Below are 18,002 nucleotides of genomic sequence, written 5' to 3' on the forward strand. Positions count from 1 at the left end.
GGGGCTGGGCCGGCAGAGGGACCCCGCAGGCACCGCGCAAGTGCTCACAGAAACTTTCTTGGCCATCTTGAGTTGATGTGAAGAGATCTGTAACTCAGGTACTCTTCTGCGAGTTTCAGTAACAGCCTTGCTAATTTACGTCAGGGTTTAAAACTCTTTTAAGGTCTCTATAGGTTTCTAGATTGGGTAGGTTTTTAGCACATTTTGTGATGATTATCTGGCTTCCGATTGGATAATTTATTGCCTCAGGATAATAAACATGTTTGTTTACTCTTTAATGCAGATATGGCTAGTTAAGACCTTCCTAAAGAGACTTTCAAACTGTAAGCACTTTATATTTCCAGCAAAATAATAGAACTTCCTGAATTTGAGCAATATCCTATCAAAGTTATACTTGAATGATTTCAAAACAAATTTTAAAACTTCCTCTAAGAAATTATTTTGTGATTGATTCTGAAAAATGGGATATACAGCACTTTTTTCTTATTCTTCCCATTCCAATAAAATATTTGTGTAATAACTTAAATATCTCATAAAATTGGATAAATTCAACTTGAACATTGAATAAATTCATTATTATTTGGAGAACTACTGAAACAGAAAAGTCCTAGCTGCAGTTTCGTATTAAAAAAAAAGTTGATTTTTTTACCCATACCTGCCAGAGGTAACAGGAGTTTTTTTGCAGAAAAAAAAAAGAGCCCAAATCAACAACAAAAACCCCAACAACCATCCCTCAACCCTGTAGTACTGCGAGGTAAAAGTAGTGGATAGCAATTAATATCCATTTAATTAGTATTTACTATCTATTCTCTATCCCTTCAAACTCTTTCCCTGGTTATAGTAACATGAACGTTAAATGTGCAGTTAAAGACACATATTTTGAAGAGGAATACCACCAAACTAATTTAGCTCTTGTGTAGATTAGTAAATTAATTTGGTTGAAACATCGTCCTTTGGATATTGGCGGGAAGGATTGCCTATAAAATTTAGTCTACTGAGTTACTTTAAATTGCCTTCCATACAGCTCATCTGCTCCATCTCTGCTGAGCAGCATGCTTAGTGGTTGGTTAACACAGAAGGCTATCCTTCCAGGATTTTAAAGTAAATTAACATTTAGTTAGCTGATGAATTACATAGAGGACAGTATAATAAGCATTGTGTTTTCCCCTGAAAACAGACAGGTTTCTTTCTTACAGCTTGAAACCTTGTCTATTCTGACAGCTACATTATGCAGCATATTCAATGCCTCCCATTAGCAATGGTCCTTACTCTGGCTTTGCTACAGTTAATCATCATAAATGTTTGGCTTTAAAATAAGTTATATTGGGAGTCCTAATATGTATAGATTTTTTTTCTGAATTTTTGCTGGACAAACAGCTCAAAATTACTATGTATATTTTAGTTAGCAACAGGTTGTTCTGTATCAGTTAGAGTCTGTCTCTCCTGTTCAGGTTCCAGTTTTCTTAGAACTGATAAGAACTTTATCACTTGTGAAACTTCTGTTCCTCTGTTGAATGTGGTTGAGATTGATAAGAAGTTCCAGCCTTGGACAGTGTGGGGTGGAAAGGAGGGAGTTCTAGGGCAGTTGCCTTTACCTTATTTCCAAAGCAAGAAGGTTAGCCTAGCCCCTAAGAAATTAATGGAAATTGGTAAGAGCAAAAGATCTGGTTTCCCCATGGAAAGGGGAAAAGGAAAGCAGGCTTGGGCTCTCACCATGTTACTGTTTTTTTCCAACAAGACTGAAGCTAACTCTCCACAAGGAGACACTTGATACTTGGGTTTACACACCACAGTTGCTTTTGTTGGTGAAAGAGGAGCTTTAATTTCTAGTAGCACATAATCTAAAAAAGATTTGGTGCTTTTTGTGTTAGAATAAACACATTTAAAATGACAAAACTGTGATAAAAGGCATTAACCTTTTTAAAGCATTTTGATATTTCAGTTTTGTGGAGTATGTTTGACTAGAGAATGGCTCTCATCTGTTGAGACAGTTACATAACTATCTTTCATATGGTATAACATTCAGTGATCTGTAGAAATTATGTTTATTTTTTATAAATTCAGATGATGAATTACATATGCTCTATTGTGTATTTGCTTTGTGGCTCTGGCAAGTTGAACAAAAAATTATTTCACGTGAAAGTTTGTTTTCAGGGAGAACATGTGGTTCATTCACAAAATCTCTTAGTGTTAAAATCATCTTTGAAAATATTCTCTTACAGGTAGCTTTGTTTATTTTTAGGTCAGTATTTCACTCTGCATCAGCTTTCATAATCTCTTTGCATACTTTAGGAACAGGCAGTTTATTGTTTTTGACATACACTACAGGGTCATGAGTGGAAACAATTCAGGCTACAAAGTGTGTGTCAGTTCAGTGCTCCTCTGCTGACGGCATGTCTGTCTGAAATCAAGTTTAAAAAATTGGCCCTGTCTCCAGCTGACTTGTTTTGTCAGGCTGAGTCATAAGATTAACCCTTGACTTGTCACCAAGGAAAAATGGAGTAAACAAGTGTACCCTGTACAGTATCGCTGATCCAGCTATGATTCATTTCACTGTAACATGATTCTCTTAAGAAAACAAATTTCAGAGCAGCTGTTGCTTGGCTTAAATGAGGATTAGAAAAATTGCAACCACAAAACAAAAACTTGCTGTGTAGCTTTTGGAATTGTTATCTGGTAGTAGTTCCTGCAAATACTGAGTTATTGCTAACAACATAGCATTTTTTTTTCAGCAGTCTTTCAAATTCTTCCATTTTAGGTTCATATTTTATCCTGGGGAAAGTAAACTTCTGTGGTTTAAAGTCTGATATGCTGGTGGAATTATGGCCTGATCCTGTAAGGTGAATCAATGCAACAAATGTGAGAAACAATGTTTTCGTACAGTAAACGTAGAGCAGATACAGTGGTATGTTTCAAGCATTGGGCACTCAAGATTTTATTCCCAATGATGTAACTGAGTGTAGGACAAATAATTTCCTTTTTGGTAAAATGCAATTGTTATCCTTTTGATTTGTGGGGAAGGAACTCAGGAGCAAATTCATTTAGTGACTCATTATGGAGGGACCAGTTTGTCTACAAACAGACGTTTGCAGTGGCGTTCCTCAGTTTTATTGATCATAGTGTTGCTTTTGTCTTACCCATGTGCTGGTGAACAAGGTTAATGTTTTACTTCTACTGATAAATGTTAATAGTGTTAGTAAACATTACTAGTTAATATTACCTATGTATTTTTTGTTACATTGCTCTTTACATGTATAGAGCAGCTGTACACAGAGCAGCCCCCCACCAATGCTACACAGTCAGGTTTTTCTGCTTGATGTTTTTAACATTTTTCCAATTGCTTATATATAGGTAGATAATGGTTATTGAGAGGGGGCTTGATCATGCTTTTCATCCCTAATACAACTATTTTGAAAACTGGACATGTGTGCATGGAGGTGCAGTAGCAATTACAACTATGTTGTTGATAGTCTTTACTTCAAAGAACTGACTGCAGTTACCCTGGAAGTACTTCTAGTGTTTCAAAAGTTTGCATGCTAATTTTTTTTTTTTTTTAAGGGTTCTCTTACTACTACAAGTCTGTAAGCTGAAAGCACCTTCTCCAGTGTTTAGGGTTTTTTCTAAGTTGTACATTAGACTGAAGAAGTGTTTTTAATCTAGTGTGCTATGACAAGTAGCACATGCAAAGATCTGAAGATCTTTTAGCATGTCTCATCTGTAGAGTCCTGCACATTAGTGAGAAGCTTTAAGGAATGGCATTGTTAGCTGCAAATCAAAGCTTCTTACTGACTCTCTGGGGACTGAAATGGGTCTTTGTGGTCCCTAGGGAAGAAGGAAGCCGCCAGTCACTCTGCAGGCCTGGCAATTTAATAGTCTGCAGTATAGTGATGTTCTTTTTTGCAGCTGCTGCTGCTCCGCCTTTTGTATTGGAGAGGAGTTCGGTTCAGATATCATTAGCTTTGCTGCATAGTTAAACAGTTCTGGATGTGTAGTTTGACTTGCAGTAAAAATGCAAGTGTTCTTCAGCAGATGGAAACTTCAGGGTGTATTTGCCAACATACTCTGAGCACGGTAGTCTAATTGACTGGAAGAGTTCACTGAGAAAGCATTTGAAGCTTGAGATGTGAATATTTTTTGTCAGTGTGTGTATATTCTGTATATTTATAGACACTACAGTAGTTATATCCCGAGATAATGGACATTATACAGAGATTTTTATCTGATTGTAGTATTCAGCTGCAGTCAGTTTATCACCCTTGTGGATCTTTTTAGTTCAGAGGGTTTCGCTGACGCACGAGGTGCTTGGCTGCTTGGCGGAATGAACCAGACTTCTGCAACTTGCTTTCTCTCCCTGTAAATGGCTGAACTGAACTTTACCCATTTTTTTCCTTATCCTGAAATATTTTCCTGCTTTTGTCAGGAGGAAGGCAGGGAGAATTCACAGCATTGGCAGTAGACACAACTAGAGGTGGAGAAACGTGGTTGTGTGTTAACCTTTTTTCTCCTGGATTGAAGTCGCTATCTGACTTAGCAGAAGCTCAGCTGTGTTCATTTGTAGAAAATTTAAAAATATACGTCTCATTAAGAGTTAATGTTAGTTAATGCCACTGCTCAGTGAAGAAAGCAAAAAAGACCTACCAGGCATTGATAGTGTGCAAATATTGAGGGATCTTTGTGCTGGAAGTTGCAGTCTGTTTGCTGTATTGAATAGTTCATTGAATAGTTCACGTTTTTCTGATGTGGCGAAGTTGTTGGGGTCCTCTTCCCTTCTCTGCCCTGTCTCATATCGGCACATATGTGTGCTTTATTCATACAAAAATGTGTTAGACAATATAAAGAGACCCTGGACTTGTGTTTCCAAGAGAATCCTTCCTTATAGTTTGTATACCCCACCTTAAAGATGGATTTTGGGTGATTCCAGAAAGTGAAAATATTTACTGGGGTTTTTTTTAAATTTTTTTTTTTTCCTTTTTAAAGCCAAGCACCTTGTTCAGGTGTTGTCCGTGTCAGGGTCACTCCCTGCCCCAGGCTGCCATGCTCGGAGGGGCTCGGGAGCGCTGGGTGCTCGGGCTCTCCCATGGGACTTGCTCCCAGCAGCTCCCCGCGCCTTTGGGAAGCGTTTGCCAAAGTTGGAAGCAACTTTAGGCAGAGCCAGATGGCCGTGTGGCTGGAGCTGCATCGAGCAGCGTCTGCAAGGCCACAAGTGCTCTAATTTAATTAAAACAAAAAGCAGACGATTATCTCGGGGCTCAGGACGTGCCCATGTGCGGGTTCCCTACGGCTCCCGCCGCGTTGGGCTGTGTGTGCCGAGCCCTCGGCGCCCACGGGCCCGTGCGCGCCTCCTCCCGGGGCCGGGGCCGGGGCGCGGAGCGGGGGCTGGCGCGCCCCCCGCGCCCAACCCCCGCGCCGGCCGGAGATGGTTCAGTCCTGCTTTGCATAAGCCGCCTTTGAGCACTCCATGTGCGCGGCGGCGGGTGGATGCCGTGGGGAGCGGGAGGCGGCGCGCTGAGCCCGGCCCGCGCCAGCCGCGCCATGTACTGCGCCTACCCCGTGCCCGGCGTGGGCAGCAGCTCCCTCATGTACTACTACAACGGCAAGACGGTGAGCGGGCCGCCTTTGTCCGGGGCCGCCGGGCCGGGCTCACGCAAGTTCTCCGCGCCGGGGCCCCGCCAGCCCGGCTGCGCTGGGGCTGGGACGGGGGCTCAGCGCGGGGCGCACGGCGGGTCGGGCTGTGAGGGGACCGGGGCTGTGCGGGGACCGGGCTTGGGCTCGGGGCCGCTTTGTGTGACGGGGGACGGGCGGCCTCGCAAGACCCGCCGAAGTTTGTGTTCCTGCGTGCCCGCCGCTTTTCTTTAGGGTTTGTAGGTTTGGCTGGGGTTATTTTGGGTTTGTTTTTAAGCAGTGCCCTCCCCAGGGGCTGCAGGGCTGCCCTGTGCAGCGCTCCGCAGCCCCCCGGCTCCGGCGGCCCGAGCCCCGGCCAGCGCCGCGCACCGGGCCGGCCGCCAGCGCTGCCCTGCCCGCGCCGGGCGCTCGCGGTGGGAGTTCGGAATCATCAAACGTTCCTGCAAACACGGAAGGGGGGTGGGCGGAAAAAGCAGATTCCGCAGGGAGAAAAAAGAAAACCAAAACCAAACCTCTGTGGATTTAACTTTGTGGAAATTGAACTGAATATTTCTGTTTCGTGGTTGATACCAATAATTTTTAAATTAGACCACCAGTTCTGAGTTTTGTGTGTAAAAATTAGCATAAGATGGTAAATTTAACACGGTGTGTTTCTTCCAGTCTGTTTATGTTGTATGTGGTTTTGGCTTTCTTCTATTATAAAAATAGTGATAAGTAGGAAAAGGGGAGATGCTGATACTGATCTTTTTTGTGGCTTTTTGTTTTGTTTTGTTTTTTTTATTGCTGGTCCACCTCCTGTGGGCCTGTGTGAGTTTGCTTTCATTAGTAAACTTTTTTTTGCCAAGATTTTTGCTCAGTGGTAATTAAATTGTGGATCTTTATATTCATAAAGGACGCTGTGTATGAGCTTCTTGAATAACAGCAAAAACACTGGAGGAGAGGTTGGGGAATCAGTAAAATCGCTTGGTCTCTATTTCATTTCCTTTGGTATAAATGCCAGCTGTCTTTCAAATATGAAATGATTTTTCTTTCATGTCTGCTCCTAGGCTAAAACAATCTGTTTGAAGTTTTATGTGAAGATATATATAAGTCTTAAGTAAAATTAACTATACAATACCCCTGAAGCAAAGGGAATATAACTTGCATGGAGTTCTGATTTTATTCTTTCTAGAGCACAGATCACTCTATTACAACATTTCTCTTTGTTCTTGTAGCAGGAAAAAAGGCTTTGATCTTATTAAGTATTTCCAGGCATATAGTAGATGGAAGTGCTGGTACTGTAGGAGGGCATGGCTTGAAAATTGATAGCATGTGCCTGTTACGGGTCAGAGGTGACCTTTATGAGCTTGAAAACTTAGTAAATAGATGACAAATCATATGATCATCCTATATCATGTTGCCCAAGGTTTTATTTAATTTTTTTTTAAAACATCTTAGTAACTTTTATCACTGTTTCTCCTAGGAATACTTCAAGTTGGCCTAAATGACTAATTTAAATATACATAAGGAGGTTATGTGAAGTTGTGGGATTGGTTTTTGTGTTAGTTTTTGAAGCACACCTCTTGGTGTATATGCCAAATCTTTGTATGTACCTTTCTACAGTGACAGAACAGTACATACCCTAATTTTGATGTCTTAATGCTTTTATTTGTATTGTTTGATAAATTAGGAGTTGATAGTTTGAACCTCATTGTTCAAGTTGGAGATTTTTATTTAGATAATTGTATTAGATTTTTGATGTTATACCTGCTAATGTATATAAAATTTGATTTATATACTCACAAAATAAGTGAGAAATCATGTATAGAAAATGTAGTTTAAACCTTTTTATTAAAATGTTTTGTTCTTTTCAACTTCTTTAATTTGTAAGCCAAAAAAAAGCTTAGTACTATGCTAAAAGCCAAGTGTCTGATCACTGTGATAGATGGTTTGGTGTGGACTGGCACATATATTAAAAGCATGAAATATAAATCAGGGGGTTTTACTATTAGAAGTTGTTCAATTTTTGTAATTTCTGTGTGTTTTAGGAAGGACCCATGAAAGTGAAAAGTAGTGGTTTAATACAAGTCCCTTGCTAAGGCATAAAATTTTACTGTTATGTGTAATAGGTGCTATAAGAAAAAAAATACATATTTCAAGAATCTCCTTCAAATCAAAAAGAAAAAAGACCTTATCTGTTTCATAAGGAAAATGAAGCACTTGCTCTGCACTAGATGTAGCATGTTTTTTCTTTTTCTTTTTTTTTTTTCCTTGTTCTTCACCTGTTGACATATAAAAAATACTCTTCAGTTTAAGAAAAGCTTACAACATTTTCATAGAGAGCTTTTGGTAAAAAAAATTGCAACCGTACTTAAAAATTTTTTCTATCCATAAAGTTCTATCTTCTCTTTCATTTTAGAGCCATGCTGCAGAACCCCCCAAAAATCAAAATACGTAATCTCCACTAAAAATAAAGCTGCAAAAATACTTAGGTAGAGATAATAGCACAAATGTAAATGATACCTTTTTTTTTTTTTTTTTTTTTTAAATTAATGTGTAATTAAGCAAGCATCTTCATTCACTGTAGCCTTTTCATTTAGATTTCAGGGAATGCAACAGTACTGAAATAATTTTTAATAAAAGTTTGATACCATCTTTGTGCTTACCGAGTAAAATAGATTTGCATGATTTCCACTGTTCTCAGTTCACCTACAAGTATAGAAATAAATTAGTTATTTTCTAAATGTACCGTAGAATTATTTTAATATAGATGGGAATACAGTAACTGTCAGTTATCACCAAAATAAATAATTTTTGAAAAATACCGATGATATTTTATTTTATATCACCTATTACTGCTACTTCATATAAGAACAGATTTGTGAATATATTCACTTTATTGTTTTATTTTGTGCATTTTATCGGTTGATTTAATATACCTGTCTATGTACAAGTATTTTTTATTATTGAATAAATATTTGTTTTTCTCATCATAGGCTGAGATTGAGCTCTTCTCCAAGGTGGAGAAGCTGCATCTTTTACGGTAGATTTCTACAACGCCTATTTAAAAAGGACAAAAAAAAAAAGTCAGGAGATAGAAGTATTTTGCATACGTATAGTGCTTTCTGATTTGCTTGTTGGTGAACTAGCTTATACTGGGATTTTTTTTTTTGAGAAAATACTTTTTTCCTTGAGAATTTTGAGGGTTTAAGAAGCTTTTTATAAACATGTTGCTGATGGGCACATGTGTATAGATGAACAAATACACACAGGTGTGAGAATAGCTGTGTATATTTGGGGATTTTTTAGTGTAGCAAATGCCTGCCTGGCAGCCGTCACTCTCGACGTTGGAGCAGAGCAAAACATGTTAATAATCCTGCGTGATGCTCAGATGACACGACAGCATGCCTTGCTGTGGCTGTTATGCAATAAATAATGTACTTAGCCTTCTAACATCCATGTAAAATGTTTTCAGTTTGTAAATTTTGGAGCAACCAGGTGCTAAGATTCAATTTTGCTTTTATTAGTATTGGGCCAGATAGTACACAGGGAGGAAGGTACAATTAAAGCTGTTCTGTACCATATGCTGCCCACAGCAACTTACACAAGGTCAAAGCTAACATTTGTGAGTCAGGACAAATATAAGATCATCTGGAAAATCTCTAGGGGTACACGGCTGTGGACATTGAATAAAGAGAGGTAGTAAACACTGGTCAGCTGGATTTTTATTTTCTTTCTGTTTCTTGCCCTTTTCTTTCCCCTCCCCATGCCACTAAAAAACGATGAGTTACAATTCATCAGCCCAAGAGAGTTTTCTCTGCTCCACTCCATTGGGTTGAACTGCCAATCTGCTGAGCAGTGGTCCCCTGCCAGAAGGGTGTCTTGTCTGCAACAAGCTTTATTAATGCTTTAAAGTGAAGGTTATGTCCATTTCCTTGGGTAAATGGCAGCAGCTAGGGATGGGCTCAGGTGCTGTATGGGGCAGATCTATATTTCTCAAAACGTGCGCACCAAAGAGGAACACGCCCCATTTGCTCAGTGCCTGGGCTCCCATTATCATGTGCATGTCTGTAGAAATACAATAGTCTGTGCTGGAGGTGCAGAACCAGAGAGTGAGTTCAGAGGAGAGAGGGACAAATGAAAAAGATGGCCTGTATCCACTACTGCATGTGCCTGTGGGCAGTGCTGGTGCTGGGGATTCCTCCCACAGCTCGAGTAGCCTTCTGAAATACCGGGAACAGGTTAAGAAATAGGCGGAGTAGTTTCAACTGTTCTGGTTTTTGTTTCCTGAAAATCTGAATTTAATCAGGAATTTTTGAAGACATAGTTGCATGTGTCCCTTAGTGACAGCATGATTTGAAGAGTGTGGTGAAGAGATTTTGCTTAGCAAATAAAATAAAAAAGGAATCTTCAAGCAGTATATAAATATGTATTTCTTTCTAATGTTGTTTTTGCTGCCTTGCCTTCTTTTTCCTCCCCTCTCTAGTTTACACTACAATAAAAATAAAAACTACTACAAATAATAATAAAAAAACAAACCAGGCCAAAAGGTTTCTATATAATGAATTTGAGATTTTTGCAGTTTGCCTTTCACTTTTTAACATTGTTTTAAAGTAGTCATTCCCTAGGGAAGAAGCTAGGAAGTACTTGTGCTATGTATCATTACAGTGGGATTCTGCATTTCAAAAATATCCAAATAGGCATGTATAGCATGCCTAAACTGCATAAACATTTATTTAAGATGGAATTCAGTTCATCTACTTTAAGAAGTTTGAATTTTATACCATCCTTTAAAAAGTATGGTTTGATTTGCACACAGGACTGTTCTCTTAAAGGAGTCTTTTATTTGCATTCTGGATGGTGAGAAGAGTTTTTTAAGTACACAAACCTTTACTCTTGGTATTGGAAACAAAAGTATGGTTGAGGATATGGTTATACTGACTTTGTATACTAGGGCTCTTCGTTTCATCATCTTGCTTAAATATCAGTTAAACAAGAATTTAGACTGGATCTTGGGTTTGGTTGGGGTTTTTTTGAAGGCTTCTGTCTTGCTGTAAAGAGGAGTATGGAAAATTGTAGTTAATATTCTACGTTCCTGAAGTCTTAGTATCTGATTTTGTCAAAAATACAATGAACATGAAAACAAGTTCTTTTCCTAGAACTGCTTTTCAGCAAAATTAGCTTTAGCTACAAAACCTGCAGATAATACACTGTAAAGTTTTGCCACATGTACAAATCATTCATCACTGCGCACTTGCATGACTGATGCTGATGGAATGCAGATAGGCTACTTAGCAAAGTTTACAAGCTCCAGAATAGGTTATTCATCTTTACTGGTTTCAAAAAACTGTGTCTCAAGCAGCTTGACAAATATTTTCCTGAACTTCCAAGAATTGCTAATAACTATGCTTAAATGAGTAACATAGCTCATAATTTCATAAACTGTGTGTGTGATGGGAGCCTTGGTCTTGAGATAGCATGAGCTTATTGGAAGTAAGTTTGGTTGCTCCACTGCTATTTTTTTAATCTGCTTTTAACATTAATATTAAACATTGATAAATATTTAAGAATTTGAAACAGGAAAATTGCCTAAGAGGATGGATGCCAACAGGAGGACTCCAAGTGTTGTATTTATTAAATGCATTTATGGAATGAGACTTGGAAGTTTTACTTAGCATAAAATTTGGTAGACCCAGATCTTCAAATTACTGTTGATATTATTGGCACTTGTATTGGTAAACAGAAGCAACAGTGAGTAATGCTTGAAATGTTTTAGATATATTGGATCCATATAACTTTCACAGTAGTGTTCATTACCTGTGTTAATCCCCAAGGCAGATTTCTGAACTGGGATGATGCTTTTGTTTTGATTAAACCTTATGTCGCACAGCTAATGTCTCCTCAGCTCTGTTCTGAAGTCTGCCCCCACCACTACCTCTCATAAAGAAATCTGAGTTGTCATCCTGCCTTTCCTGCTGGAGAAACATAAGCCAATTCAGGGTGCAGGAGAGACTGATGTGGGTCTCTGACTTGATGTCCTCTGCAGCTCGTTTGTCCTACTTGCCTCAGCAGAGGCTATCAACCCTTCAGGAGCACCGCAGCGTTAGGATTGATGTATATATTAGCACAGCTCCAAAAAAGTCAAGTCCAAGACTCGATAAGTCATGTAAAAAAACTGGTTTTGGCTTGTGTTTATCGGAAGGGGATTTCCCATTCATGATGGGAGAGTGTTTTGCTTGTCAGCATGGAGACACGGTCGGTGCCTTTGGGCACAGTGCTTTTGAAGGGATTAAAGATGGGCTCCTCTTCTACCTGCTGGAGACAGCCCTCTTCAAGGAGACTGCAAACAGGCTGACCTTTTAACAGTATTCCTTCCTTGTCTTAGTGGGAATGTCAGCCAGGAAAAACTGGTTTGATGCCTCCTGGATGTCAGTGTTATCAGTTTAATAGCTAAAAGAGGCCGTCTTGAGCAGCCACGTCATATTTTTTACTCCCTAACTCAGCTGTTGCAGAAAAGAAAGCTCTTTAAGTAGGACACAGAGTCCTACTGGGGAGCCACTGCACAGCCATGCCAGCAGCCACAGGGGTATGTTTGGCTGGGTAGGGGTCCCAGTGCCTATGGGCCTTTCAGAGTGAACAGACCACTTGTGCCGATGCATTGCTTCCCAACTTAAAAATAAAATTTCATCCTTTTTGTCAGCTTTCTTATTTGAAACCTTTGTATTTTGCATCTCATAAACTTTGGGTAATTTTAGTAAAATTTCTCCTTTGCTTTTAAATTTTGTTTGTAGTAATGCAACATAAAAATTATGATTAGATCATTAACCAGAAAAAACCCGGCGCTCATCTGCAGGTGATCAGATGACATCAGAGGCCTGGTTTTAATTTGTGGGTAGTTCTGATTGTAACTAAAAGAGACTCACTCCTTTTGTGGAATTGGCTGGCTATTTCCCCACATCTGGAGTTAATGAAGTCTTTGAGACCACATCAGTTGTGTTTTGCCGCAAGAACCCTTTGATCTGAAAAATCTAGACTGGCACAAGTGCAGCTTCATAACATTGCAGCTATGTTTTTGCAAGCTATAGTTAAGATACCAAAACAAGCAGAAACTATATGAAGTTATGTGTTTGTGCTAGGACTTTCATGTAGCTGTTTGGAAGGGCCTCTTTTACGTTTATATAATTCATAACATTTTTATTATATTAATGACTTGTACATATGTATCTGTAAATTACGCATTTGTAGGAGTTTTTGAGCTCAATTCCCCTTTTGAGATAGTGTTTAATCAGTTTTATATTTATAAATCACCCAGTTACGTAAAATGTTAAAATTTCAGTCTGAAGCTTGTATTTACAAATCTCATCGATAACGTTGCAGTTTAAGAGAAGTATATTCGTCGCTGTAGGTGACTTGGCATTAATCAGTGTGCATCTCCATGGCAGTGCTAAATGTCATAAAGCTTTGTTTCCACTGCTGTCCTGTGACAGTGATAGATTATCCATCAGCTATAGCATATGCTGTGTTATTCTGCACAACAGAGAACTTGTAAATTAAGCCCAGTTTTACCTAATATGTTTGCAGTCTTATGAGTGCGTCTATTTACAATTTGACAGAGTGACATTTCTGTTAAAATACATCTCAGGCATGGAATATACATGCATTCATCATATAGAGTAAATACATATGTACTGCGAACATTGCTCAGAATGTATTGTCATTCTGTCACTCAGGTCTGGTAAGCATCTCTATTTTACATTTATTCCATAAACTGAAAAACTTCGAGTAAAATACTGAGCAGAAGCTTTCCGAAAAGCTTTCTTTCCTAAAAAAATTTCATTTATTTTCAATAAAAACCAATGGTAAACAAGCATGTAACTTAAAGTTCTGAGCTTTCCACTTGACTCCTAACCAGGTGTCTGTTTACCTGCTGCCCTTTTCATTACGTGGCTCATCCCGACAGCTGTGCCCTGGCTCCATGCCCTGTGCCCTTGTCCCGTTTCCACCATTGTGGGATTGGAGAGCTTTTGCTGAAATGGTGTTGCTGTAGAGCGAGGCCGAGAGCAGTGCCTGGGTGTGGGTGATGTCAGAGCGCGCTGGCTCAGGCACATCCCGGCCATTTGTTCCACAGCAGCAGGGCTGCAAAAGCCATCGGCAGCGGGAGGAGGGGGATTGGGATGCAAATGGAGCGGGACTTGCCCACTTCACTATCCTCAATGTCCCTATCAGAACAGTCACCCTCCGGGAGGACAATGGTTCTTTTTTTAGGGGAACTTAGGCTTTTTTGTTGGCTGGCTTGGTTTTCCTGGCCCTTCTCTTGCTTGGTAAACAACATCTCAGAAAGAGCAAGGCAGAGTTTTGAAAGCCGTAGAAACATGCATGTGCCTGTATGTGCATAGGAGGGGATCAAAATAATCACTTGTGAATGTTAGGGCATAGTGCACTTCTTAAGTTGCATTATATAAGCTTTAAAGTTGTGAAATTATTCTTCATATATGTATTTATGAAGTTATCTGTATTTAACAACTTAGATAAACAGATAAAAATACCACATTTTTTACTTCATGGCAAAAAGATGCTCCAGTATCACTGTAACATTGTTATATTTTTTGCTGCCATATATGTTGATTTGCTTTTTATTTAATTTATCTTGTAATATACCCTAATCATTGCGATATTCGGTATAGAACAGCTAACTATGGGTAGAGTCCTCGACTCCGTGAATTCTGGGCCTCGTTCATTTTACTTAACTTATTCCTGAATACACTTTATATTTCTTCTTAGAGTTGCTGCAGTGAAAGGCTTTGAGTCATTATCTTTATTTGGCATCTTACATTTTTAACTTTAAAAGAAAATTTGTTGCTTGCGAGTTGAGAATGGGCATTCCACTGGCATGTTAACACCGAAAAAACAGTAATACTGCTTTTCTTTAATGCTAGGCCAGTGTGAAAATTATGTGCTCACTGCTGCAGTTTTAAGATTATTCCTGAAGACTTGCATGCATGTATTTCTGATGACTCTCCAAAGGCGTGCGAGTTTCTGAATGGATGATACAACGGTTGCATTAAAACCTTCCATTTGTCACTAGATGTTCTTTTTCTTTCTGATTGTTGGGATGCCAGCTAATTAAATATTCAAGCAGGCATACAGTTGTTTTAAAATAAAATTTGTTTGGGGCCCAGTTGTTTTATCTTGCTTTTTATCTTAAGCAACAAGTCTGTGCGAGTCGTGCACTTGGAAAGCAAAATCAGCATTCAGGCTTTTATCAGGCCACCTGGCTGAGTTGGCACACCAGAAAGTGTGTTGTTAGGATCATTCTACTGTAGTTCCTCTGTACTGTGGCAACTTGCTAAAAAGCAAATAAAACAAGGGCAACAAATGCTGCGGCTTGCTACACTGTTCTTTTTTTATTTGTGCTTTCTCTCTGTATCTGTATGCTGTTGTGGTTTTCTTAATACACGACACCCAGTTATTGCTAACCTGCTTTTATTGCTCTCCAATATGTAGGTGTATGCACCATCCCCAAGTTCTGATGATTTCAACAGAGAATCTCCAAGTTACCCATCTCCTAAGCCACCAAGCAGTATGTTTGCTAGCACTTTCTTTATGCAAGGTGGGTAAAACGTCACTTGTCCTTTAGGCAGAAATCTGCAGTCAGACACTGTTTTACTGGGTCAGTGAAGAGGTGTAAAGGGAGCATATTGTGCTAGAGCCTATGGTTAAGTTTTATATACTTTTAAAAGTTAGATGAAGGGAACTGACTGTTGATGTAAAGTTTTTCTCATGACATTAATTGCTGACTGAAATTTAAAGGGATTACACACCAGGCCAGATGGACAGAATTCCCATCCTTTGATTTGTAGGGGCTTCAGAGCAGCACACTGGAGTGATAGAGAAAAATGACGTGGGGGCTTATTGACTCTTCTGGAATTTGACTGTACAACATCAGCTAACAGTCTTATGTTCTCAAATGCTTGTATATCCAGCATGCCAGAAAAAAGGGGGTTGCACTGAAAAAAACAAGAGCAGAAGAATCCATTTCCTCAGCCTCACGCCGCACAATTAGCTCGTGCTGCAGTCTGGTGAGGGTTTGGAGCACATTGAGAGCTCAGTGTCTCAGTGTGGGAATTCACAGAGCACTTCAGTTTGTGCTACAGAAGGGAAACTGCACTGACACACAGGCTAAGGCTTATGTAATGTAGTCATTTCAGCTACTTAAATCTGCTATTTTGAAATGTTGTTATATTTTTGTGGTGCTAGGGTATCTTAGTCTATGAATTGCTTGTTTTAGGTAAATAGATGTTTTGCAGTGCATGTTTATGATGAGTTCTGTTTGGCCAAATTTCTTACCCCTCCACCACCTTTTTTATTACTTCTTTCAGTCTGGACTTTTTATCAACACTCTTGATTTAAGTCTGGCCTTACTGAAGGTCTGTGTAATTAGCAGAAGTGCTTGGTATTTTCTCAGCTGTGGTTGGATTATATTTCAGCTATAAAGCCTCTGTTGTTTCTTTGTGGGGTTTTTTTGTTTTTTTTTTAATAAATACAGCAACAGTGTGGTGGCATGAAAATAGAAGATGCAGTATAAACTGGTCACCATTTCCCTGCTGATGTTAGTCTCAGTAGCTGAATTATGTATTTGTTTAAAATAATCTTGTAAAGGAACAGAGAAATCAGTATTCTTCTTTAAAAGTATTTTTCTTGTTTTCTTCTCTATTGAAAAAATACTAAAAAAAAAAGATGGGACCCACAATTCTTCTGACCTCTGGAGTTCATCCAATGGCATGAGCCAGCCTGGCTATGGTGGGATGCTTGGAGGCTCGTCTTCCCACATGTCCCAGTCCAGCAGTTACGGCAGCCTGCACACACATGACCGTTTGGTAAGACTCAGCACACATTGATCTGTTTATAGTCATGTATGGAGATCTAACTTAGGAGAATTAACTTCTCATTTGTTGCTCATGTATGTCAGTTAAAAACCCAGTTGTTAGAAATCACAAACTTTATGTATTAGATTTATGTCCTTTTAGTTATGTCTGTTGTATAAATAAAAATCTGTGGCTGTGTAGTGGTCTGTCAGAGGATGGATGAGTCCCTTTCTTCTGTAATAAAGAGCTGGGTATTATATATTTGATATCTTAAAATATCAACATTTATTTAAGAACTACTTAATGTCTTGTGTCTGCTTCTCTTCTCTCCAGAGCTATCCCCCGCATTCAGTCTCACCTTCAGATATAAATGCCAGTCTTCCTCCAATGTCCAGCTTCCATCGTGGCAGTACCAGCAGTTCACCTTATGTAGCTGCCTCACACACTCCACCTGTCAATGGATCAGATAATATTCTGGGTAAAAAGTTCTTCCTGCCTTTTTTTTTTCATTTTACAAGAAAATGGAATTTAGAGCTGCATGACGCACAAAATTAGTAAGATTAATTTACGGCATGCTTGTAGATCAGGAAAAATTCACCACTGTAGTATTTCTGTCCCCAGTTTAGCTAAGATGAGGCATATTGGTTTTCAGTCAGCTTAAGACTTACTGGTTTATTTGCTTTCACAGTCAAGCCTATGCTCAGGGGCTGGATCCATCTGACTTAGTGGCAGCTGTCCTTCTGTAGTTCAGTATATGCACATGTCCATATAGGTAGTTCTGGTGCTGAAGTTTTCAGAGCTGTTGTGTCACCAAAGCACTGCTCCAGAGAAAGGCAGGAAGGCTGTTTCTTTGGGGAGGTTGATAAAGTGCATCGTAAATTCTTATCTTAACTGTTTTAGAGATTACAGAGTAGCCAGGATGGTGGCTGGTTCAGTCTCCTCTCTGCTCACCTAGGAAGCAAGAAATACAGGGTGATCGTCTGTTCCTTGCACATATTTGCTCGTCTTAAGATACAGCTGTAGAAATTAAATGCTTGTAGATGCCACTTGTTGGTTCAATAGGATTTGCACTTAGCTTCATTTTAAGGAAGTGGAATTGAGTTAGGGTGAGTATGTTAGCTTTGGTTTGGGAACATGTTTTACACCAAGATGTTTAAACAGAACCCAGAATTTGCATGGTAAGTTCAGGCTGGAAAATCCAAGTTTGTCACAAACTTGGAAACGGTGTGTGTTGCATTATTTGGATTTCTGATGTGAATGACTTACATTCACATTCAATATGTTTTTTGGCTTTAGAGGTTAATAATTGGAGAAAAAAGATTTGCTTTTAAAGGGTCTGTCTCCTACAGCAAAGCAGATATTTCAGGGGATTCAGTTGCTCTCTGTGTTTCCAGTTGGCAGGGCTTCAGACTTCCTCTTGGCTTAATGGTGTGTGGAGCAAAAGGGCACGCAAAGCTACTGACATGCAGCTGAGAGCAGGGGTGACAGCTTGGTGCATCAGAGCTTCTCGGGGACTTTTTAAACTCAAGATGAGAG

General features: G+C 39.4%; 1 protein-coding gene across 8 annotated transcripts in view; it reads left to right on the top strand.

Moving 5' to 3' along the window:
• The window catches only part of TCF12 (transcription factor 12), a 160,771-nt gene that overhangs the window by 115,560 nt on the left and 27,209 nt on the right, over nucleotides 1-18,002 (top strand). For 6 of the 8 annotated variants that reach the window (XM_082290808.1, XM_082290811.1, XM_082290810.1 and 3 more), the window contains exons 10-12: nucleotides 15,106-15,211; nucleotides 16,339-16,478; nucleotides 16,800-16,944. In XM_082290808.1, the coding sequence (XP_082146934.1) occupies nucleotides 15,106-15,211; nucleotides 16,339-16,478; nucleotides 16,800-16,944 (391 nt within the window). Of the gene's footprint in view, nucleotides 1-5,446; nucleotides 5,602-15,105; nucleotides 15,212-16,338; nucleotides 16,479-16,799; nucleotides 16,945-18,002 lie in introns of those variants that run through there. The other 2 variants (XM_082290814.1, XM_082290815.1) reach the window with 1 other exon arrangement.

This window comes from Coloeus monedula (genome assembly GCF_965178545.1).
Source record: "Coloeus monedula genome assembly, chromosome: 14".
Classification (NCBI taxonomy): domain Eukaryota; kingdom Metazoa; phylum Chordata; class Aves; order Passeriformes; family Corvidae; genus Coloeus; species Coloeus monedula.